This window comes from Colletotrichum truncatum (assembly GCF_014235925.2).
Source record: "Colletotrichum truncatum strain CMES1059 chromosome Unknown Contig_0003, whole genome shotgun sequence".
Taxonomy (NCBI): domain Eukaryota; kingdom Fungi; phylum Ascomycota; class Sordariomycetes; order Glomerellales; family Glomerellaceae; genus Colletotrichum; species Colletotrichum truncatum.
Genome location: NW_027222400.1, coordinates 6,200,825 through 6,224,737, shown reverse-complemented (window position 1 = coordinate 6,224,737; position 23,913 = coordinate 6,200,825). Strand labels below are relative to the sequence as shown.

Below are 23,913 nucleotides of genomic sequence, written 5' to 3'. Positions count from 1 at the left end.
TTCTCCCTTTCCCGTCGGCGCCGAGATGGATGACCCTGAGAAACCGTATGGACGCGAGGCGTTGAACGAGGCTCCAGTGCTCCACGCTCTTGCGCCTTGCGCTCCACGTGCATCCACGTTCTGTTGGGGGGGAAGCAGGGAGCGGGAGGCGGAGACGGTCAAAAAAAATGCCCAATTCTGAGACCGCCAGGCAAAAAAAGAATGTCTCCAATTCTCCATCTGCCCTCATCCTCGAGCGCGCTCAATGCGCACGATGCGGCCTGTCCCCGTTATGACGTAGATATGTGGCCCAGGTTGCCCGACTAATGCAGCGGGCTCTCCACGATGTGTGGTCGTTGGTTTGTTGGACACGAGTCGTGGAGTCTCTCAATCTTCCGTCTTGCCGTCTTGATCCCGACGACAGTGGAGGTCCTTAGAGTACGGCACGGTTGGCGGTCGCAGCGTCGACGAGTGAGCGTTTGAAGGAGAGATAAACGGGGCACGCTTGGATGGAGAGACAATGGAGAGCAATGGAGGAGACGAGGAGACTGGAGCAGGATGGAGGTGCATTGCCAGGGCTCCCCCGTCTCGTCCCCAGCTGCTTTGAGGAAATCTGAGTATTGCTCAGGGCTGTATCTTTCGCATAGCAGGGAGCCGGCGCACACCACCCTGACATGACCAAGCCCGCTAGGATCGCCAGGCCTGCAAGCTCCCGTGGGATGTGGCCCTGAGCGGTCTTCAAAAGATGCTGATGTCACAGAGGATACTCCAGTGATGAGCAGCCCACCTGCCGCAGCTAGCCTAGCGCCACGTCGCAGTAGTACGTAAGAGTATCTTTTCGCCGGGTTCTCGCGGGTGAGATACCTATTGGTGACAACTATGCTGTGCCGTCAGTGGCTGCCTCACTGACCACTCACGTTCGTCGTTGATTCTGCGAGGAAACAGTTGGTTCCTGGAGTGGGAAAACGAGATGACATGAGAGTCAAACCGACGCCCGGACGCCGCATACCGTCCACCATGTACCAGCCGCCGCGCCAAACCCGGCTCTCGCTGTGGAGGAAGACAAACCGGGGGTCGATCTCAACGCACGCGACAGGCACAAGTTGTCACTGTCCCGCCCACCTGGGTCGTAGGGTAGACTCACTGATGGCGCCATTGCACCCTGAGACCCTGAGACCCTTTAGAAGGCTGAACAGGAGGGGCACACTCACGATACGTATCGATACGTATCGAATCTGGGGAAAGGCTGAGATGGATGGAAAGATGAACTGATAGCCTTGCATTTGCTACTCTGTATGAAAGTCCTGGTGTCTGATCGGTTGCTGGACGATGGGAAACAAGTAGTATGGCCGTGGCGTGGGCGCTGAAGGCCTGAAAGGGAGTGGAGACGGTGAGCTGCTTACCAAGCTGACCGAGAAACAAGGCTGGAATTGGCAATGGGCATACCATATGTTCTGCGGCTGGAACAAAGGTGATATAAGAACAGCCACAGGTTGACGATGATAGCTGCTAGAAGTAAGAGTCACTGCAAGGAAAAGGGTCTTTGTTGGTTTCTAAACATGGTAGCCGGGTATTCGGTAAGGTTGTTTTAATGCATGTCGACGCCCGCAGCCCTTCAAGGTCCAGGATGCAGTTCCCCTTCCTTCGATTCGACAACGCCAATACAGGCAGCATTCGTAGCACGAGGCTAGCCATGGATTAAGCCGTACCCATAGTTTAAAGGCAGTGGGATAATAGGCAAGTTGAGTGGACGATTGGCATGATCTGCGGTTGAATTCTCCGGGTTGTGATGCAGTGCATCAAGTGGCAGGGAATCTTGATAGGGCGCCCATAGAGAGAGACAGTTCGCCAGGGTCATGGGGGAAGACGAGTATGTACTCCGTAGCGGCTCCTCGAGTTAAAGTGAAGTTGCCAAGAATGGGACGACTGTGGATGGATGCAACGTCGAGGATGCTGAATGGTGGACAACGATGGATGGATATGCAGAATGGAATATGAGTGGTGTCGTTGATGTGTGTGGATGTGACTAGGAAATGGTGTTGTTTCTGGAAGGGATTAAAACATAAAAATAAAAATAAAAATAAAAGCTCTTGGCCAATGACGTTGATCAACATCTTCACGTTGTTTCCTTTTTGAGAAGGAAAGAGGCATCAAGGGGGAGGGACTGGCTGGTCCTGCCTGTCTCTGATCTGATGCGATTCGCTCCTTCCTTATTGCAACTTCGCACCTTCGCACCTTCGCACTTTCCGAAGAGGAGGGGAAGCACACTTTCCCAAGGCAGACAAGGCTGTAACTGGACCATAGCAAGGCTACTTAAGCACGTTACCTTCCCTCAAATCCCATCATTCATGTTTTTGCACCTTTTTGATCTTTTACTACATTTTTAACTTTTCATTAAATTCCATCTCTTTCCAGCCATCCATCGTTTATTTGGCGGGGTGGATTATCCAGAGTCCATCAACTCCGCACCCCCGGATTGTTCCGCAACGTATACTACGACAACCAGAAGGGTGACGTCCCATACCGATATCCACCTTGTCGACGACCAATGCCCCTGGTTCTAAAACCAAGAGACAAGCGCCGAGAGATAAACGTACCTGTCATGCTGCCATCCGAATCAGAGCCAATGTTAATCTACAGATGTACGGAGTACCAGGGGCTGAACAACTGATGGTGGGGTTGGAACAGGCAACACGCAAGAGCTGGAGGCGGTATCTTCGACATGTAGATACCAAAGATGACATGAAATCGTCAAGGAAAACCTTCGAGAGACATCCTTCAAAAGAGAACGTATCCTATCAGCATGTCACGATAAACACGGCAACAACACCGATGTGCCGAAGCCGATAACGACCCAGAGACTTGATCAACAACTGTCACCTGTTTATCAGAGACATTATTGACCATGTGCTATGCGAGATACTGCTGGAAACAGGAATGAAGCTTCGACAAGACCCAGATAAAACCGTTTCACTTATCTGATATCAAGACGGAGACCGGGAAAAAACACCGCCCTCCGACACAATCAGATCCAGTCGCCGGGGTATCAGTGGTCTATCCCTTTGGAGGTATGAACGCTACCAGCCAGCGTTAACAGGTGTAGCCTTAAGCTAGCCAGCCGGGGAATGAAATCCTGATCATCCGACCTTGCTCGCTAGGATATGCACACGCTTGCCAACTCGGTGAGCAGAAAAGGGGTATGGCGTGGGGGTTGCAGAATCCTGCTAGTAAACCCCGTATGATGCTTGGGGAAAGTCCCCCGTCCTGATGCTTGCTACCAGTTGCAGTCTAATCGCCAGGCCAGACGTCTACCGCCGATGGAAAGATAATCTCATGTTGACAGGTAGCCATCAGACATGCCCCTCAACCACAAAGCAGTGGGTGTTGAGAAGTGGAGAGAACGACTGTCACAATCTTACCCCCCTCTCGCGGGCGAAGGCTACAGTCGTGGAGTAACTTTCGGAGACGACACCCTTTTACCGATCACGTGTGGATTCAGAAACATTGCAATCAGGGAAGAGGTGAAGCGTTGATCGATATGGAGCGACAGCGTCCGGGATCATTTGGCCTTTCCTCGGACTGTCGGTTAGGAGAGATTATGCGCCTTGGACACCTCCATCAACACTAGGACCGCAACTGGCAAACTCGCGAACAATTACGACACAAACTGGCCAAAGAGCGGGTGGATAGGACTTTGCATGCATAGCGGAGCAGCGCAAGCCCGCTTGAAAGAGAGGGACTCTGGAGACCAAGGATGGATGTGTCGGCGAAACGTCCAACGACAACGACCAACAAGGAACGACATGGACGTTTTGGCATGTGCCACCTGTCCATAATGCTTACTTCCCCTAGGGCGTTTCTTTTGGCGGTTTCCCAGGGGATGCTCACAGTTACAGGGCCAAAATAACGCATTCTAATGCACCTCGGCCCAGCACCTTGCGCCTACTGATGCGCTACTCTGCACATGCTCAAGGCACCCAAAGCCCCTGTAAAATGGGCCCCCCAGTAGCCCCAAAGCTAATGATGCAGCGCTGAAATTTTTTAAAATGACGGCGCGATCCAACAATTTCAGCGGGCGTAGCATACGAGTGGGGCACTACTACCACTAACCACCAGTAAAGTCACAGTACAACAGTCGGTGGACGTCCGGGAATTGGCCACTGTAAAGGTGAGGCCTCGCCCCCACTGTCGGCAACGAATCGGGAAGCGATGTGGTCTGTGCACTAGAGTAAACGGCCCTGGTTGGTCAACGGCGTCTCGTCGGTCTCGGCCCCACCTGTGCAAACTTCTCAAAGGTTCTTCGTATCCGAAAGCCCCACTCTGGACCGTACAATTATTCTCCACCTGCTCGGCCGCCTAACAATATCTGTCCCGATTATTGAGGCAAAAAAGACACATCGGCGAGTATGTCCCAGGTTGGATTTCAAGAGCAAAAATGTTGTAACGACGGAGAAAAAGTGAACCATCACGCTGTGAGATTGTTAAAATCTCAAAAATGAGAGGGACGAGACTCGAACTCGCGCGGGTTGCCCCACCAGGAAACAGATGTTAAGCTGACCTTAACCTGGCGCCATAACCAACTCGGCCACCCTCCCGAAGGTGATTGATGATTTTGAAGGTCGAAATTTGTGTTATTTTTCTTGGCCGAAGCCTGGACATTTTCACTTTTTCTTTGGGGGCCATGAGATCATACCTATCGTCACCAAAGCCTTATCTTTTCTACCATATTTGCATAGGGCTAACACCAGTACACGATAACCACACAGATACCATCCTCCTCGTTGAATTATATACCTCCAAGCCCTTAGGGCGTGCCGGTCACTACCCTCGTACGGATCCTCATGAAGCCTTGCACTGCAGTCTATTCGTCGCTATTCGTCAATGGCAGCCGTTAGATGCCACACCGTCGTCCTCCCATTCGCGATTTGTGTCACCATTACCCGATCACCCACTGCAATCGTTGCGGCTACAACAAGCGGCGTCTTGCCTGTCTTCGCGATGCCCTGCGTTGATTGATCAAGGCAGACACCATTGCGAGCATCTCGAATTCGAAGTCTGCCACCATCCGCCTGCACCGTCGCGACGAAGGCACCGTGCCGTGGCAGCCATGCAAATGCACATCCGTTCATCTCGAGCTCTCCCCGGCCTCCATTCTCCGGCCACCATGTCGTCAGCCTCCACGTCCAGGGACTCGTCCCGTCCGTCTGTCGACACGACGCCATCACGCGCCGACCATCCGCAACCAACTGCATTGCCTCCCGCCCGACACCGTCCCATGCCGCTTTCGCGCGAGACTCCTTCAAGTACAGCCACCTCGGCACGTCCCACGTCGTCATTCTTCCCGAGCGATCGAGCGTTGCGATTTCCTTCGAGTCCGGTGTGAAGGCGAACTTTGATACCGGCAGGCCATTTGTCTTGTTCTTGCCCTCTCGGAGGGTAATGACGTGGGTGTTGACGATTGTTTCCCAGACGTCAATGCTACCGGCCGATATCCACGCCAGCAACCTCCCGTCGGGCGAGAACTGGACAGAGTGAAAATCCGACCCCGTCCCGAACACGGCTTCCGTGGTTTTGTTGCTCCAGTCGTACGCAAACACGCCGTGCTCGGCGCCGTCCTGGAACGAGACGGCTATCACATTGTTGTTGGATGGCGAAAAGGCGATTCCCGTGATCCGGTCCATGACAAAGTCTATTTCCACCCTCTGCGGAGGGGCATTGCGTGTGAGGTCCCATACCAAAACGTCCCTATCGCCGTGCACTGTGATGAAGAGAGTGTCGCATACACTCAGTAGACGGATTTGCGTGCTGATGCCCTGTCCTGTGGGGACGAGCTGCGAGAAGCTGTATTGTACGCATATCGGCTCAGGCAGGCTATATTGATGCTCCTTGAGGCCATCGTCATGCGACATTGCCAGGGTCGTCAGTCCGCCAATGTAATGTTTGTAGACATGGACGGTTCAGAATGCGTCCTTTTCAACGCGTCGTATGTCGAATGACGTGGGGCCATGGTGACATTTAGCTCTCTCTGTCTCTCTGCTCACCCGGTAAGTTTACCACGCGGTGAGTTCCGGGGTAACGGAGCTGTCACCTAGAGTTTCATTCCGTGTTTCGTTGCGTCGTTTTGCCTTTTGGCTTGAAATAGCCTGTCCATCAAGCGTTTGCATCTGGGACCTGCATGCTCTCGGATGTGCACGTACCCTGCCGTCGTTTTTGATTTTCGAGAAACATTTCGGGTGAATCTGTCGGGCCACTTGTTCGTCGCTGTGTACCGAGCTCGGGCCAGTGCTTCAGCAAATGTTTCTTCGTTTTTTCTTCTTCTCGCGGGATACTTCAAGTCCCCGGAGCCGGAACGGAGTTACGGTTGACGGCTGTCATTTGTTAGGTTTGGATGCACGTCAGAGTCCTGTGCGTGCAGCAAAGAGCGTTGGAATGACCCTGTGACGGTTCGTTTTCGAAGATGTGATTGGACTGTTGTGTTGTATGCCGTTGCTTTGATGTCGATGAATTGTCGAAAGTGGTTCCTGAAAGTAAGATTCCCGAGGATCGGATATAAAAAGGTTAATGATTTGAACAGGACCTAAATATAGCGGTTCTCATTCCAGGAGTATTTGTCAACACCCTTTCCATGACGACACGAGCTGCGTGATATGCTTGCCGTGTAAGTTGCCGTTGTCGACTAATACTTGTTCAAAGTTACGCTTGCTGCGCTGCGGTAACGGAACTGTCGTTGCCCATGTGTCTGCATATGTATCTGCATTCCTTGATTTTTCAAAGTCTTTCCAATATTGACGTTGTTTTCTTGTTGTTGGATAATGTCTCCTGCAACCAGAGGTAAGTAGACCTCTTCCGGATCAAAGACAGTGTGGGTCCGGAAGATAGCCGGGGGAGCTACGATAAAAATCTCAAGTCTTACGTTTAAAGAACGGAGTAGTCCGTCAAAATGACTCGATGGGTTCATTGTTGATTTGTAAGGGAGCAAAATATATTCCGTCCTTTAACCAAAACCCGATGCGGGGCCGTCCAGATCCCGGCTTCATCTGACATGACGCACGGCTCGAGATGAGTTGCAAAATAAGCTTATATCAACGGATTCTGCCATAGTGTATGTCTTACATCCAATTCTCTAAGATCAAGAAGCACAGAGCATAGTTTCGTATTTATGCACATCATGCCGTTCACTTCCATCACGGTCATCGTCGCCCCTTACCACGTCGGCTTGTACGACCACAGAGTCGGCGGCGGCCCGTTGCGCATTTTGTCTCATGGACTGGCCGATAAGCTCGAGAGTCTTGTTCCGATACATTTCGTCAACATCGGCCCTGTGGATGATTTCGAGGGCGAGATCGGACGCACTTTTGAGGTCATGAGACGCATCTCTACCAGCGTCTCGCAGGCCGTCACGTCAAACTCCTTCCCCCTCGTCTTGTCGGGCAACTGCAACGCGAGCGCCGCCGTAGCTGCTGGACTCAGTAATTCCGTACCCGATCTGAACGTCCTCTGGATCGACGCGCATGACGACCTCGATACGCCGTCGACCAACGAGAATGGGTACCTCGACGCCATGGCTCTGTCCATGTTGAGCGGATCGAGTTGGCATACCCTCATGAAATCCGTACCTGGCCATGCGCCGCTGAGTCTCGACCGAGTTGCGTATTGCGGTTTGCGGGACGTATCTCCGATTCAGAGGCAGGCGGTCACGGAGGCTGGAGTGGATGTGATTTGGGGTGACGCCTCGAAAAAGGTCGATTTTGGCAGGGAGCTGGGGCTTCTTTTAGACCGGAAACGCTTTGGAAAGACGCATGTTCATCTTGACTTGGACGTCTTGGATGAGTCGCTGGGCCGTGCGAATGACTGGCCTTCACCCGGTGGACTGGATGGCCAAGACCTGTTGAACTGTCTCGGGACGATACCTACAAAGACGGAGCCGACTTCTCTTGTCGTTTGTTCTTTTAACCCGCGGCTGGAGGGAGGAGATACGATAGCTAGACTTGCCGTCAAAGGCATTGTTCACTTTGCACGGGGGTTGATCGAGAGGCGTATTCTCACTCCCGAGGCACGTTCATAGGCGATGCAAAAAAATAAAAATAAAAAGTGTTTACCTCAAATATTGATTGTTCGTGTTACTTAAACTGTCATGAGAGAATGGAAACTATCTGCTATCAAGCTGAAGTGAATGATTCCACGTGAATAGACCCTCCCAATGCCTTCGTGGCAAAGTTGAAGATACCAAAGCGGTAAGCAATGAAGAATGCCCAGCCAGAGTACAACTGGTAAGTGCCGCCAAGCTTCGTGAACTGAACACCATCGAAACTGTAAAAGAAGTTGGCATCACGAGTGCCCGTCGGCCGGGCATCGAGCTCCGCGCGGAACCACACCTTTGTCGCACCATTCGGCACAGGAGCCGAAGCTACTTCCGTGCCATTCGCAACTGGGTTTCCGGACCACTCGTCGATGATGAGGCCGTGGATCGCCTTGAGAGTGTACTGGTTCCCCTCGCGGTGAATACCGATGTACGCGCTCTGGTCCCGGAACGCGGCGAGTCCGAATCGGTCGCCATCTGCGATTTTGCTGAAGTCGATTTTGACTGTGCCCTTGGGGAACTCTCCGTGGATGCGGTGGGTAAGCGTGTTGCGCGCAGAGTACAAGTCTTGGGTGACACTCGCCGTCTTCAGCGTCACGCCGTTGTTTACCTGGTACGACGCGACGTCGGGGTTATGGTTCCATTCCCAGGTCGGGCCCAGCTCCGTCTCGAACTTGTAGGTCCGCGTCCAGTTGTATAGCGGCTGAGCAGGGAGCGGCAAGGGATACGACGAACCCCATCCGCCATTCGACCCTTTGACAAGAGAAGGAAACCCGTCTGCTCCCCAAACAATGGGAGCCAGCACCGGCATGCGACCGGCGGGGTAGGCCCAGGTGAAGGACATGAAGTACCAATCTCCGTTCTTCGTCTGGATCAGACTGCCCTGGTGGGGAGAGTTGCCGCCCGCCAGAGGAGGCGCGACGTTTTGCACGAGGATCTTGGCCTCGTAGGGACCCCAGGGGCTGCTCGATTTCCAAATGTACGTCGTGGATCCCGGCTGGTCGTTGAGGATGTAGTAGGTGCCGTTGATCTTGTACATTCTGTTTCCCTCCACCGTATCCGTGTTGACGTCCGACGCCTGGAGGACCTGCTGGGACCTCACGACGCTGAGACCGTCGGCGCTGAGCTGCGAGACCTTGACTTGTCCGTTGCCGTACACGACGTACATGGTGTCGTCGTCGTCAATCAGCAACCCGTTGTCGTACATGCAGAGACCATCCCACCCGTAACTCCCCCTGCCGTACCACGGCCCTTCAACCGACGAGGCCGTGAAGACCCAGGTAACCCAGAAATTGGTACATCCGATCCAGTACCACTGCCCGTTGCTCTTCCTGTACCGCAGCGTCGATGCCCACGTTCCTGCGCGGTACGCGCGAGGACCGCCCGGGGGAAGATCGTAGCCGTCGCCAAAGTTCATGCGGGGGATGGAGTGGCCTACGGGTTCCCAGTTGACAAGGTCCAGAGACTTGAGGATGGGCGCGCCGGGACTGTAGTGGAAGTTGGAGGCCGAGTAGTAAAATGCGCCGTCGGGGCCGACGGAGATGTCATTGTCGGGGTAGTCTTCGTACAAGACGGGATTCTGGAAGGTCTCGTCGCGACATTTCTTGACGCTCGCGGCTGATGAGCCGGTTGCGAGCAACAGGCCGGTGGCCACCAGGAAGAGGTTGGTCAGTTGCATGTCGTGAAGGACTTAGGACGTGGACTTCCTGTGGAGACGAAGATGTCGAGTAACGGAGCGAGCTCCTTGACATTAATATAGACAATTGAGTTCCTTGGGTTGCCATCGTCGTAGCCGTTCATGCCATTTCATGGTGGGGTAATGTCATCCGGTTGCATGATGTTATTCGGTAGATCAACGTCCGTCATCTCAAAATGTCTAGTTTTCGGGAAATGGTGCCAAGAAGTTGCACTCTCTGTCGACCACTTCGCTTTCGGATCACTTCCGGATTGACGCGAAATAAGGCTGATGACACATCGGAGAGCATCAGAAATGATGCTACATCCGATGTGCCTTTTTGGCTTCTTATTATCTGGTGTTGGACGGGTGAGTTCCCAATACGGCAACGAGATCGTGCTGAAAATTTCATCAGTGGCAACTGAAGGATTCATAAATCACGTCTCGCTTGTGAAAGCCGGTTAGCTATGATCATTTGGTTGATTCAACATGCGAGCTACAGGAATTATGAGCCATACCTGACATTGGCATAGCTGTTCGTGTAAGTATCTTTGCCAAAATATGACTGTTCTCTTACTTCTTGTCTTTTGCTCATCCCTTTTCTTTTCTTTTAGCAGATGCTTAATTGAGCGCCTGTAAAATGAGACCGTTAGCACTCAAATCATTTACACAAGGTCATGGCCAATCCTTTTCTCCTCGAAGTTTTCAAGATTTGCGTTATTCAGAGTTGAACCAAGACTTATCAAGGGCTGATTGGACAGATTCTCATTCAAGTCAGGTCCTTCTGGCCATATGTATGTATCTTGCATCATGAAGTGGCCCAATAAGGTGCTGCAGAAGCCTTTCTCACCGGCAGATTGGAAGACCAAGTTACATTGGTTGTTGGAAGTTGAACAGTGATTGGCATTGGGCTTTCATGTCAGCCTTGGTTGGTATGACAGGAAAAGAGAAATATGCCCAACGGTGGCGCAGCTTTCTTCGGCACGTGGTCAAACCTGCAGGTGAATCTCCTCGCCAGCCTGATATTTTACGCTGCTTCCCCTCCTTAACACAATCCTCCCCGACAAACTATTCTTCTCTTTCCTACCGTGACTGAGCTGGCCATGGCCGAACCGGTGGGCATTACCGGCACAGCCGTCGGGTTGGTGTCGCTTGGTTTGCAGCTATACGGCGAAATCTCAAAATACGTCAACGCTGTGAAGGGCAGAAAGGGCGAGCTCGACTCGGCGAGGCGACATGCGGAAACGATGCAAAAGTGCATCAATGCAATCGATGATGCGACATCTTCGCGCAAGAACGCCAATGCGACAACGAACGAAGCAGTTGATATCTGCGTCAACTCTTGTATAAACGAATTGAAGGCCCTGGAAGCTGTCGTCTTGAGCTTGAAAGACCCAGATGCTGGAGCTGACACACTCTCGTCCAGACTCAAGGGTAAAGGGAAACAGGTCGCATACCCTTTCCATCGCGAAAAGCTCTTAGAGCTTGAGAAGAGAATGATCTCTACGAATGAAGTACTGCAGACCGCTCTCCATGCGTTCGGGATGTAAGCTGATCTGACTCTACACCTGAACTGAATCCTGGAGAGTACTGACTCAGTGAACTTACCAGTAATATCTCTGTCGCAACACATGACGCCGTAGACAGCTTACAGACACATCTTGCAGCCATTGACATGGCAGTTGAAGATACACAAGGAAGAATATCATCAATGTCAGATACCATTGATAAAATACACGCCTTCACAGACCGTTCCGAACAACTTGTTCCAGAAATACATGCGCAAACCACCACTACGACTGCAATTGTAACCAGAAACACCGAGACTTTGCTTCAGACGACTCAAGTCGTTATTCACAGTGACGAGAATACCACCCATACTCGACAAGAGGTGTCACAAATAGCTAGGAGAATGGAAAGAATGGAAGAGATTCTCAAAGGGGTCTTTGAAAATGCAGCAGAAAAAAACAACGTAAATCGCCAGATTGCTCGATTGGTCGCCAAGCCAGCAGATTTGAAGACAATGTGCGATGCAGTTCTGGAACCAGACATACCGGCAGCTGCCGCAACACCGATCTCAAGACGGCAAATCGCAACTCGAGGCGATTATATCGAGGAACAACGCTATTGTCTCTGTCCGATAAGAAAAAAGAGGTCTCGTACTCGGGCTTATTGGGGACCGTTGTCGTTGGACAGCGATATGCGTTCAACACTTTATCATACCCCGGAGTGCCCCCTAGCTCGCGTTGTGCCGGCGGAGCACAGCCGCGACCGAGTGTTCGGTATTACTGTCCCGGCGATACGAAGCCTTCTCAAAGTGGCAACTAAAGTTACGTTTTCTATGAAATCCGGAGCGGGAGGGTCAAGTTTTGACTTGGGACTGAAGTGGATTGCAACTGTGGATCGGCAAACATCCCCCGCGTTTCGAATCATGCAGATTGCTATAGATAACGTTCGGGTATATGGATTGCACATGAAGGACGAAGAAAACCGGCTTTTATTGGAATCTTGCTGGAAGCGATTGTTCTTTTGTTACGCCGAGAACAAGGCATCGCCTTCTGACGTTGACTCGTACGGCATGTCCCTGTTGACGTGGGTGACGTTCAGTTTAAAGGTAAATCATCCCCTGAATAACCGTCAATTAGTTCTCGGCCTTACCCCGTCGTGATAGAACTATCGTTCAGATGACTTTGAAACCACTGGAAAATTTACGCGCCTCGTAACATCCTTGTTGTCTTTCAAGCTTTCAGCCAACACACGTGACAGATTAGAATAGTGAGTTAAACTTACTCTTCTATGGATATATACCATGATGACGTAAGTTTTTCTAAAGATGTTTCTAGTACGCCTTTAGCATCAGTGATTGGATCAAAATGGCTGAAACCATGCGATGCCGTTTTCGAAACGATCAAGGCACTTGAGTCATCTGGTGCCGAAGTAGACGCTGAAGGGAGCTTCCGATATGAATTCATTGAAAGACCGTCAAAGCAGATCAGCCTAAATCAATTTGTAAAGTGCTATCCACAGGTAACTGAAGGTAGATGGAGCCCTGATAATGCCTTTTACGTAAGACTGAGCAAATTGCTAACAGCTCGGCGCAGTTTTGGGGTTTGGACCTCTTTCCACAGCAATCATGCGAGAGGACTACGTTTCAATCGATCAAATCTTGAAGGCCAATCCGGGATCCGTTAATGAAACAAACCATCTGGGGCAGTCTCCAATCCATATCGCCGTTTTAATGGGCAACGTCGACATTCTGCGCTCTGTCCTGACGTATTCTGACGCTACCATTCTCAACGCTCGGGACAAGGGTGACCTCCGTCCTATAGACTATGCGACATGTGAGAGCATGCACACATCATGCAAAAACAAGAAGCTAAAGAAGTCAGAGCTATGCAACGGTTGCGCCATTCTGGACGTTGTTCTCGGTGCGGGCTGTGCGTTGTACCCAACATCATTGAATCTCGCACTCGGGGTGGGCGACTGGCAGAGGAAGAGCCCATCAATCATCGTTCAACAGAAAGTGATACGGGAAGTCAGCATCAGACGACAAGGACTGGCCAAGCTGGCGAAGGATGTCCTTTCTCAACAAGAGATGGATTTTCTCGACTTAGCTGAAGCCCGTATGCTGGACCGCAATGCCGGTCTGGTCCAACATCATCTCCAAATGCGGTCTTGCACAGTCCCAGAGTCTTTGAAAGTATGGGATGAAAGTGAAGAAGCCAAGCCTGATGCCAAGTCCATCTATGCATTTATCTCCAACAGAGATAGCGCAGAATTCGCTTGGAGACTCGGGTTCGATGACATTGGGAACGATAGCGACATCATAAACCAAGTCAATCGTGCTGTTCAAGACATTGGAGTTCCGCAGACTCTAGGTGTTGCAGTTCAAATGGCTCAGTATATCACATGGTGGCTTGGCAAGGTCCACGATATTCCATTGCTGTCACAATCCTCGAAACCAATGATCCGGGGTGAAAGTTCGACATCAATATTGCACATCTTTATGGGGTTTCTCGGCATCTTCAGCATCAGTCACTATTCTTCTAAAGTGGAATTAAATCTCTCTAAACTGCTTTCAGACGCCATCTTCTGCCAGCGGCATGTCGACAATTGCTCGTGTTACTGCTCATTAGAAGGATGCACTCCGCTGACCATGTTCTTGGATGCGTCATTGTCATGGACCGGTGACGCAAGAGACTTGATCTACAAAAATGGGTTAAGGCTCAGCATCTGCCAGAAAGTTTTTGGGTTGATTCCATTACATCGGTACCGCAGCGAAGGATATGAATGGATCTACCGGGCGATTTTGAGATATTTCACCTTTGAAGCCTTAGATTGTCGGCACACTTGTTGCTCTGATAGCATAGGAAGGTGGGGAGGGTTGAGCCACGATGAAATTGAGGAAATTCAAAAAGAAGACGAGGAGCTGTTAGAGTTGATGGAGGATCTTGTGGCTGATTTTGAAGAACGATGCAAGTGCAACGCCAGGTTGATCCCTTTCTTGAAAGATCATTGGGCTCCACGTATGCGTTCTGTTATTGAGGGGTTCAAGGCGAATAAAATCGTCGAGCTTCAGGCAGCGAAAGAAATTGGTGTGAGGTGGGAACATGAAGATTCCGAGGATGAGGATGAGGATAAAAACAGAAAGTTTGACAAGAAAGACTTCGCATACTGGATGGAGAGGCTGGATGAGATTGCGCCGGAACCTGATATTATGTTGCCGCCCGGCGTGAGGTTTTAGTCTAATTACCTAGTCGCTAGCGCTGAAAGGTGGAATTTATGGCAACATGGAAAGCCCAAGGTGCAAGAAGGATGATTGACCTCATGCGAGACGCTACATTGATTTCCAAGTCACCATGAATTCCACAGACGAGTAGTAACCACTTCGCCCAGTACCATACAAAATCATTCGCTCAAAGGGTAGAATTTAACTTCAGTAATCATGGGGTTGGCTGAAGGCATCTGGGCCACACAGCTGCCGTTGGTCTCCTAAGCATGAAATGTGCGTAGAGTACGCAGATTCCCAGGCTGTCCAGCCTCCAGTTCTTTCTTAACAAACTCGAGGACCCGAGTGAAAACCGCCTTCGGAGAGACCGATCTAGCTTTCAGTTGGTAGCCATGTACAGTGAGGAGGACCTTGCCATGTTCGCGCTCAATCAAGAGACCACATCCTCCACCACGGTGTCCAGCATCGACAAAGCGGTCGATGATGATGCGAAGCCCGTCAAAAGTGGTCTTGATAGGCGTTTTTGTCTGGGCCCCGAAGTTGTTGGAGGGGCCAAATGAGAAGCCCACTACATGCTTATTGTTCTGACGAGCCGCCAAAAGTATAGGTGTCAGACGCCTCAAGAACTTGTAATGAGCTGGTATGTGCGTTTGTGTAATATCGATGCGGTCTAGTTTCATCATGACGACTCCGATGGCAGCGTGTGTGCCGAAAGCAGACCATAGATTGCAGATGTCATCTTGGCCCTGAGGATGAGCCTGGATGAGAAGAGGTTGCTTGTTCTCGCTGCCCCAGGCCTGACACGTCTTTTCGTACGGTGCATGAAGCATGCGTGGGGCAATGAAGTCGACTTTGGGAGCAAGATGCTTTCCAAATTCCAATGCTTTTCTTATCTTGCGGGGACCCATAGAAGATGCCTTGAGCGTCTTTGAGAGCGACGTCGGTAAAAATTAGAAGAGGATACTCTCGTTTGCCATATTGGCAAGTGAGTTGACGTACGAGGCAAAGGTGTAGGCAGAGAAAAGCTCTTCCGCTTCGTCAACGTCAATGGCAAACTGATTCCAAGTGTGAGATTCGGAGACATCAATAGCAGAGCCTAGGCTCTGGTAGTAAGCCATGAAATCATTGGGGACATCACCTCCAAATGCAGCGTTAGTGGCCACCGAATAGTCGCGGAAGTCCCGTGTGAGACCGATATGAGTGCCAACCTGAATCATGATGACAGTGCGTTTGTGTTTGTCAATGGATCGAATGTGCTTCATTAGACACCGGAAAGCTGTCTTTTCTGCGTCGAGAAGCTCAAAGTTGAAAAGGGAAACGGACTCGATTGTACGCTTGGCCTTGCCGATGACTTCTCCCTCATCGTTGTAGATGTCGTCACGTATCTTCATTCTCGGGAAACGTTTCGAGTCATGCTTGACCCAAGGAGGGGCGTAGTCAGAGAGGTCTGGAGGTATAACGGTGATTAAAATGTGAAGTTATAAACATGGAACTGAGGGACAGTGTCGCTCAAGACCAGCAAAACCATGTGACCTTGGCGAAGAAGCCACATCGCGACAGCCCGAAAACAAAACGAGGATATGAAAAGCGGAACGCATTACTTACTGTCAGAGTGGCCACCCTTGAGAGACCCAAACCACTGCAACACCATACGCATCTCATTCTCGCGCGCTTGTATAATGATGTTGTCCAGGGTGGAGAAATCAAACTGGCCCTCGATGTGTTCGATGGTATCCCATGCAACCGCACCAAAGATGGTATTGGCTCCGGTTCTACGAATGTTGCCCCAGAGACGGGAGACATAGAGATCAGAGGTCATAGAGGAAGCAGATAGCTCCCCGCCAAGGATTATGAACTGGGCTCCATCAACCAGGAGCTGATAGGACGTGCCGTTTCTCACCACCTTCGGGATAGGCTTGGGAACGCCGTCTCTTGTTAGGTTGTTCTCCGAAGAGGGGTCTTCCATCATTGCTGTTCTATATATCTATCAGCTTTTGTATATCTTTGAATGCAGAATCCTCTCACTACCTTGCTAAATTAGCTTAGCGTTGCACGTAGTAATGTACTGGCGTACGATGAATGATACGGATGCAAGGAATAGTGTTGAGGTTGAAAATATCGGAAGAGAAAACCAGAAATTGCTAGAGGATGAACCTAAGGCCAAGTATTTGGATAGAAATGTGTGATAAAAATGTCCAGGCAGGTTTACAAGGCGAATTGGGTGAAGGGCGCCGGCAAGAAAACAAAGGTGAGCTGGCCGTAGTTTCAGGGAACCCTATGTGTAAGTCTGTAGGATGACTCAACGACCTTGTGTTCCTCATCGAGTGCTTAACCAAGCAGGAGCAGTTCCTTCTGAACCTGAGCCCAAGCTACTTGACTTTCTTGTGCCAAGCGTTGTCATCCCACTTCACTTCTCCCTCCCTTTCCGTTACACAGCAACACCACCAAACCTTTACCTACCTCCCATCAACACAAATATAACACATTCCTTTACAACTCCAAACCGATCAAGGTACTTTCTCACTGCTCCATCATCACTTGCCTATTAGCTAGGTACTCATAGTATCAATAGCACCCCGGCAACACCATGTCGATCCAAACCGGTCTGGCTCAGGACACTGAGCAGCTTGATGAGAAAATCATGACCCTTTCTCAGGAGGCTGTCATGTTTGCTGATGCCGCGGATAAGGCGGCCCAGCGTGGCCGTGAGCGTCTTGAGGAAATGAAACGCATTATCCGCATGGCTGATCAGAATCGATACAAGGAGCTAGTTCTCGAGGCAGAGATGGAAGCCCAAATCGCTGAGGCTAAAGCAAAGATTGCTCGCATCGCTGCAGACCGCGCTGTCAAACGTGCCAAAGCCAATAAGCGCGTTGCGGTTGCTCACGCCAACCGTCGCGATCGCCCCAAACGCAAGGAGGCGGCCACCACGAAGGTCTGCGAATACTGCAACCGGGCGTTCACTCGCAATGACGAATGCCGCCGACACTTGCGCGACAAGGAATACCCCAAGTACTTTCCGCACATCACAGACAATGAAGAGAGAATACTTCTCGCTTGCATCGATGCTCCTTGAATGCAGATCAAGTAGTCACCTTGCATTCGTTTTCGTGGTCCTTCGCATCACTCACGGCCAATGTCAACGTCTTCTTCTCATCCGACATTAGGCTGAGTTTGGAAGAAATATCTAAAAAGGTCACGGGCAAAGGGATGGAGGAGACATAACATGGAGTAAGAGTAGCGGGCTTCGGGCGAATTTAGGGTATTTGTTCATGGTCCTCGCTCTTAAATAGGACGAGATCAACTAGCAAGTTACTCCGTATACAACGTCAATCAAGTTGCCAAGCGCGGGGTTCCCAGTGATGTGTGACTAGACTTTGTGTTATGCATCTGCTTCTCCAGTTGGGGTACAGCAGGACATTTTTGTCCCTAAATTGAGCCATCATTTTCTTATGTCTGATACGCTGGAACAGTCCGCATATGCGCCTCGGATTGACTCCGGCTCTTTTTGCCATTGATCAGTTATCTAGGAACTGGATCTGGATAAGCATTTACCAGAATCTGGATAATTGATTTCATTATTTTGCGTCTGCTGAGGTCATGGAAGAATAGAAAGAATTAATGTGCCATCGCAGGTTCGGGACAACGATCAACGAGAAGCCAAGCGCTAAATCGATATAAATATGAAGAAACAAAATCGACGATGCCAGGAATGAAGATCACGAGTAGACTTGGAACACGAATCCAATATCGTTCCTGCCTGTCAAGATGAAGTTCTCCCTCATTTCGTCCCTCGGGGGCCTCCTTGTCGCCGGTACCGATCTCTCCAGCAAAGACTTCCGCATCAACATTGACCATAAAACTGGCGCCCTCTACTCACTGACCGATCCAAAGTCAAAGAATGCCATGAATTGGATCAGCAACGATGAAAATGCGCCTTGGTCGCCGCTCGGAAGCCGCTGGGGTCTTGGTTACGCGGACCTTGGCCAGGATTCACTTCACCGCACCTATTGGAATTCCCCTAAGATCTCAAAAAATGGAAACACATTCGACGCTGTTTACAAAGAAGGAGACTTGGAGGTCCTGGTCAGTCGAACTGTCAATGACAATGACCAGTCGTTTACCGAGACCTACACGTTCACGAACAAAGGCGCCAGTACTTTGAACCTCGCAAGCAGGGGAACAACGGCGTTGGCGATTTACACACCTTTCAATGACCATTATACAAACACAACCGATTGTGTCACGGCTCGCTCCCATGCCCACGTTTGGGCAAATGGCGGCAGCTCGTCATGGGTGAAGCTGGATCAGATGGGTGGGAATTATCGCAATCTTGGGCTCGTACTCACCAAAGGTTCATTGAGCGGCTACAGCATTGAGTCGCGCGACTCAGTCACCATGTCCAATACGCGAGGCGTCTTTCTCCTTCACCCGTCTATTACCAATCTGGAAGCAGGCGCATCAAGCACGATTGAATGGACATGGTTCTGGCACACTGACTGGGATGACTTTTTCAAGCAGAGCGCTGCTCGGTCTAAACAGTTCGTCCACGTGGAGACGAACGCCTACACATACATCACTGGGGAAACAGCTTCCATCTCTCTCAAGGGCGCTTCCATCAACTCGAACACCAAGGTCAATGGCCAGGCAGTAACGTGCGAGGACACCGTCTGCCGATACAACTTCACCGCCGGCAGACCAGCGAGAACAACTCTTGTCATCTCTACTGACACAGGCTACAATTCAAGTGTCTACTTGAACACCGTTCCAAAGTTTGATGACCTCCTCAACAGCAGAACGAAATTCATCATCGAGAACCAACAAGATCATTCTGTCAACACCCCCGCCGAAGGGTCATACCGCGTCTTCGACTATCAAGCCAATGTGCTAGCCACTTGGGACACCTCGACTGACCGGAATCCGGGACGCGAGCGCGTTGGAATGGGAATCCTCATGGCCCGCTGGCTGAAGAAAAATCCCGAAAATACCCAAGTACGAGAATCTTTGGAGAAATACTACACCTACGTATCGACGAAGCTGCAAGAAGCGAACGGGGCTGTTCGTGACAGACCCATCGGGATGGACCCAAGCCGTAAGCGCCTGTACAACTGGCCCTGGGTTTTGCAGTTCCACATCACCGTCGCCGCTCTGAATCTCAACCTGACCGGCCCTGTTGCTGAGAAGAGCCCCATCGAGCGATTCATGCTTACGCTAGAGAATTTCTACGCTGAAGGAGGAAGTGGACTGTACGCTATCGGCCTTCCTATCCTCGAAAGCCTGCGAGCCCTCGAAAAGCACGGGAACAAGGAGTGGCTGGAGCGAGCCAAGGAGTTGTACATTGCCCACGGAGAAGTCATCGTCAAGAGAGGTTTAGACTACCCCGAATTCGAGGTCAATTTCGAACAATCCATCGTCGCTCCCGCAGCCGTCATGCTTCTCGAGCTATGGCGTTACACCGGAGACAAAAAGTGGCTCGAGGCCGGCAAACTGCACTTGGACACGATGCTGCTCTTTGCAGGCAAACAGCCCGACTACCACCTCCACGACATTTCCATCCGCCACTGGGACGGATTCTGGTTCGGCAAGGACCGCATGTGGGGAGACACGTTCCCCCATCACTGGAGCACAATCAATGCCATTGCTCTCCACCACTATGGGAAGGGCTTAGGAAACCAAACCGACAGCAAGACATGGCTGGATACTGCCGATGGAATCATTCGCAACAATCTGATTTTGTTCGACGCCAACGGTCGTGGGTCGTGTGCTTACATCTATCCTACCTCGGTCAACGGCCGTAACGGAAACTACAAGGACCCTTATGCGAATGATCAGGATTGGGTTCTGGCGCACTTGCTGCAGATTGAGGAGGACAATAATTTCAAATAATGATAATAAGGGAAATGGGGAGGTATGCGGGAATGGGCTTGGCTTCCATGAATATTTGTATAGCTTCAAGCAAGTCGAGAGCAATGTAGAGCAATGATATCAACTAGTGGCATTTACCCGTTTGTATTCCAGTGGGATTAGGGAACAGCATGCTTCGTCCTACCTCCATGGTGATTCTCACCTGAGATAATTCAAGACAAACTCCGTAACGTGGGCTTTCATTAGCCTCGTCGCGTGTTTCGTTACTTCATTGAGTACCCGAGTACAGGGAACCAAAGGGCTTTTGAGGTGGTACTGGGATTTACCTTTAGATTATAGAGCTTCTTGGGAAGATAGACATAAAATTCTGCAGCACAAATACGATACATTGGTTCATAACACTTGAAAACTCCTGGATCGAGGGGACTTCCGGAACACATCAGATTTCAGATGTCCAATCTGTTCGGTAGTGCTAAGCCGCATACAGACCTTACCCATCGACTAGCACTCCTCGGAAATAGATGTTTCAAACTACTTTGGGTGAAATCAACACTTTCAGAAAGAACCCACTGATTTGCAAAGAATTACAGACAAACCAGTGAAGATGTGATAGTTTTCACGATTTCGCGCTAGTGCCATTGGATAAACGGAGTCGCCAAGAGTAGAAGAGCTTCAAATCAGCCCTAGAGGTGCCAGCAGCTACTTGTTGCATGACGACAGCTGTTAAACTTGAACACCCGGTTAGGTTGTATTCGTAGTACGGAGTACTAACTTCATCAGTCAGCGACAGTCTAGGGAAAGATGCTCCGCCGCACTGCACAGCCAAAACTTCTTCTACACATAAAATGATGATATCAAGGTCAGAAAAATAACAGTGTGCGTGGATAACGCCGAGCAGTGAGCGGGCCAAGATCGGCTCTGTCACGACTCAACCCGGGATGGTCGGGTGTGAACACTGATCGAGTGTCCGCACCTGATGTCATTGATCCTAACGGCGCCTCCACGCACATTGCACTGATCAGACCGGGTCACACAGCATACCAGATTTCCTACTGACAGTTTGCACGGGGGTGGAAGTTTGCGAAAAGTTGTTCCGTCATACATGTCGGATTTATCATCATCTTATCCCATCTGGTTGGAGGCACGTCCCTTTTACTCCACTTGATGATTTCAACTTTGAGCCAAACCATCCAGGCGGAGCGACGCGCTATTGTAGCCGGCGGAGAATTTTTCGAAAGGGTCCTGAAGGCTATTTTCCCTCTCACAATCGATGACGGTACTCGCAGGGGGTCAAAATGAAGAGATTACAAAACCAAGCAATCGCTTGCCGGAAAACAAGCGAACCGAATGATTGCTGGCTGCAAGTGATCTCGACCAGAAAGTCAACAACATGGATCTTGTTCGAGACACAGCATTTGGACATATCGTAAGATTCGCAACAAGAGGCAAGGCTTTCAAATATTACGAGGAACGCAACCCGGACGTCTGGCGGAGATATGTCAACGAAGACAAGACGGTGAATGCTGCTCGACACGGTCAGGTTGAACCGCCCGAGAAAGACGAGAACGAAGGCGACCGACGAAATGACGACAACCCGGAAAATAGGGGGAACAACTCTCAAGATACATCAAGGACAAGGGTTCCTGAACAAAACCGAGAGTACAATGATTTAACAAGTACCACGGTTGATCCTGAGAAGGGAAAGAATGTTCACCTGGTCGATTTCCTCCCCAACGACCCGGAGGTATGTCAGAAATTCAATGAAAAGAGAAGATGAAGTGAATCTAACAACAACAAAGAACCCCCAAAACTGGTCGCTGTTCAAGAAGGTATTCATTACATCCCAAATATGTCTTCTGACCATCGGTGTCTACATCGGCTCGGCCATCTACACTGCTGGTCTAATGGACGTTATGCAAGTTTTTGGAGTCAGCCAGGTTGCAGCCGTTCTTGGCCTCACACTATTCGTTGCTGGATACGGTCTGGGTCCGGTAAGTGCTCCTGAGAGTCATACGCAGCTCATATTTCTGACCGCCTTGCCAGATGCTTTGGAGTCCTCTCTCAGAGGTTCCTCAGATTGGTCGTAACCCCATCTACATCGGAACTCTATTCCTCTTCGTCGTTCTTCAAGTACCAACTGCCCTGTCGGTCAACTTTGGAATGCTGCTCGCATTCAGATTCATTACTGGCTTTGTGGGCTCTCCCGTCTTGGCAACGGGAGGTGCTACCTTGGCCGACATATGGTCACCGAAAAAGCGCGCCTATGCGCTCGGCGTATGGGGTATGTCTCGGCTGGCTTTGTAAAAGATGTTGTCCAGAACAGCCGCAACTGACAAAAACATCACAGGAATCGCGGCAGTTTGTGGCCCTACCATGGGACCCTTGGTCGGTGGCTTTGCAGTCATGTCCAAGGGATGGACCTGGACGATCTGGGAACTGATGTGGCTCAGCGGCTTTGCACTGGTCCTGCTGTTCTTCTTCCTGCCCGAGACAAGTGCCAGCAACATTCTTTACCGCCGCACACGTCGTCTCCGAAAGATTACTGGGAATGAAAAGCTCATGTGCGAGCCCGAGCTCAAAGCGCAGTCGATGTCAAGCAAAGATCTCGTCACGATGTCGTTGGTTCGACCCTTCACTCTGAACTTCACAGAACCAATGGTCTTTCTTCTCAACCTGTACATTGCTCTTATTTACGGATTGCTTTACATCTGGTTCGAGTCATTCCCCATCGTTTTTGGCGAGATCTACGGCTTCAATCTCGGTCTGGAAGGCTTGGCTTTCCTAGGCATTCTGATTGGAGCCCTGATTGTCATACCGCCTTTCTTCTGGTACTTGCATAGATATCTCGAGCCCCAATTCGATGAGAATGGGGATTTGCAGCCAGAGAAACGCCTTCCGCCGGCTTTCGTGGGTGCCTTTGCAGTCCCCATCTGCCTTTTCTGGTTTGGTTGGTCCTCTAGGCCCAGCATTCATTGGATAATGCCCATCGTTGGTTCTGGATGGTTCAGCATCGGATCTTTTCTACTGTTCAATTCGGTCTTGAACTATCTTCCAGATGCCTACCCAGAATACGCGGCATCCGTCTTGGCTGGCAACGATTTGTTTCGTAGCTCATTCGGTGCCGGGTTCCCTTTGTTTGCTACTGCCATGTATAACAACTTGGGCGTTGGTTGGGCCAGTTCGCTTCTCGGATTCCTTGCCATTGTGTTCATTCCTATCCCTTTTGTTCTCTACAAGGTCAGTTGTCCATTGTGAAAAATTGATTTTGATTGCTTGCTAATTATCCTCAGATTGGGCCGAAGCTGCGGAAGAACCACAGCAAGCACGCAAGGAAAGACTTGTGAGGTTTTCTTTATTATGGTGGATGCAATGAATCGCCGATGAGAATAAGAAAAATAATCGGTTGCCTTTTTATTGAACAATGGCGTTCGAAACGAAAACAATGCATGTACTACAGGCGGTAGTTGATTCTTGGAGTCAAAAATGTATAAATGTTAGCAGCGTGCGCCGCACTTTACTAATGTAACCATAGAGCTCGACTTTACTTCTAGTGATAATTCAGAGCCATGTTTTGATAACTGTTCA

General features: G+C 50.4%; 10 protein-coding genes across 10 annotated transcripts; 6 read left to right on the top strand and 4 right to left on the bottom strand.

The window, feature by feature from the left end:
- Positions 1-4,850: 4,850 nt before the first annotated feature.
- CTRU02_206608 (WD-40 repeat protein) lies at positions 4,851-5,888 on the bottom strand (the record flags this gene model as incomplete). Its single annotated transcript, XM_036730213.1, has 1 exon — positions 4,851-5,888. One exon carries the CDS (start codon positions 5,886-5,888, stop codon positions 4,851-4,853), a length of 1,038 nt encoding a protein of 345 aa, XP_036578186.1.
- A 1,250-nt stretch (positions 5,889-7,138) lies between these two features.
- Positions 7,139-8,044, top strand: CTRU02_206607 (uncharacterized protein; the record flags this gene model as incomplete). The annotated part of the gene is made up of 1 exon (XM_036730212.1): positions 7,139-8,044. The coding sequence occupies one exon, from the start codon at positions 7,139-7,141 to the stop codon at positions 8,042-8,044; it is 906 nt and encodes a 301-aa protein (XP_036578185.1).
- A 94-nt stretch (positions 8,045-8,138) lies between these two features.
- On the bottom strand, positions 8,139-9,737 carry CTRU02_206606 (Non-reducing end alpha-L-arabinofuranosidase BoGH43B 1; the record flags this gene model as incomplete). The annotated part of the gene is made up of 1 exon (XM_036730211.1): positions 8,139-9,737. The coding sequence occupies one exon, from the start codon at positions 9,735-9,737 to the stop codon at positions 8,139-8,141; it is 1,599 nt and encodes a 532-aa protein (XP_036578184.1).
- A 1,100-nt stretch (positions 9,738-10,837) lies between these two features.
- On the top strand, positions 10,838-11,284 carry CTRU02_206605 (uncharacterized protein; the record flags this gene model as incomplete). Its single annotated transcript, XM_036730210.2, has 1 exon — positions 10,838-11,284. One exon carries the CDS (start codon positions 10,838-10,840, stop codon positions 11,282-11,284), a length of 447 nt encoding a protein of 148 aa, XP_036578183.2.
- Positions 11,285-12,867: 1,583 nt separating this feature from the next.
- On the top strand, positions 12,868-14,478 carry CTRU02_206604 (uncharacterized protein; the record flags this gene model as incomplete). The annotated part of the gene is made up of 2 exons (XM_070204744.1): positions 12,868-13,714; positions 14,105-14,478. The coding sequence occupies 2 exons, from the start codon at positions 12,868-12,870 to the stop codon at positions 14,476-14,478; spliced, it is 1,221 nt and encodes a 406-aa protein (XP_070061848.1).
- Positions 14,479-14,726: 248 nt separating this feature from the next.
- On the bottom strand, positions 14,727-15,371 carry CTRU02_206603 (glycoside hydrolase family 35; the record flags this gene model as incomplete). Its single annotated transcript, XM_070204743.1, has 1 exon — positions 14,727-15,371. One exon carries the CDS (start codon positions 15,369-15,371, stop codon positions 14,727-14,729), a length of 645 nt encoding a protein of 214 aa, XP_070061847.1.
- A 42-nt stretch (positions 15,372-15,413) lies between these two features.
- CTRU02_206602 (glycoside hydrolase family 35) lies at positions 15,414-16,429 on the bottom strand (the record flags this gene model as incomplete). The annotated part of the gene is made up of 2 exons (XM_036730209.2): positions 15,414-15,910; positions 16,069-16,429. 2 exons carry the CDS (start codon positions 16,427-16,429, stop codon positions 15,414-15,416), a joined length of 858 nt encoding a protein of 285 aa, XP_036578182.2.
- Positions 16,430-17,050: 621 nt separating this feature from the next.
- CTRU02_206601 (uncharacterized protein) lies at positions 17,051-17,539 on the top strand (the record flags this gene model as incomplete). Its single annotated transcript, XM_036730208.1, has 1 exon — positions 17,051-17,539. The coding sequence occupies one exon, from the start codon at positions 17,051-17,053 to the stop codon at positions 17,537-17,539; it is 489 nt and encodes a 162-aa protein (XP_036578181.1).
- Positions 17,540-18,231: 692 nt separating this feature from the next.
- On the top strand, positions 18,232-20,349 carry CTRU02_206600 (six-hairpin glycosidase; the record flags this gene model as incomplete). The annotated part of the gene is made up of 1 exon (XM_036730207.1): positions 18,232-20,349. The coding sequence occupies one exon, from the start codon at positions 18,232-18,234 to the stop codon at positions 20,347-20,349; it is 2,118 nt and encodes a 705-aa protein (XP_036578180.1).
- A 1,369-nt stretch (positions 20,350-21,718) lies between these two features.
- CTRU02_206599 (multidrug resistance protein) lies at positions 21,719-23,672 on the top strand (the record flags this gene model as incomplete). Its single annotated transcript, XM_036730206.1, has 5 exons — positions 21,719-22,072; positions 22,128-22,319; positions 22,372-22,609; positions 22,676-23,565; positions 23,619-23,672. The coding sequence occupies 5 exons, from the start codon at positions 21,719-21,721 to the stop codon at positions 23,670-23,672; spliced, it is 1,728 nt and encodes a 575-aa protein (XP_036578179.1).
- Positions 23,673-23,913: the final 241 nt, after the last annotated feature.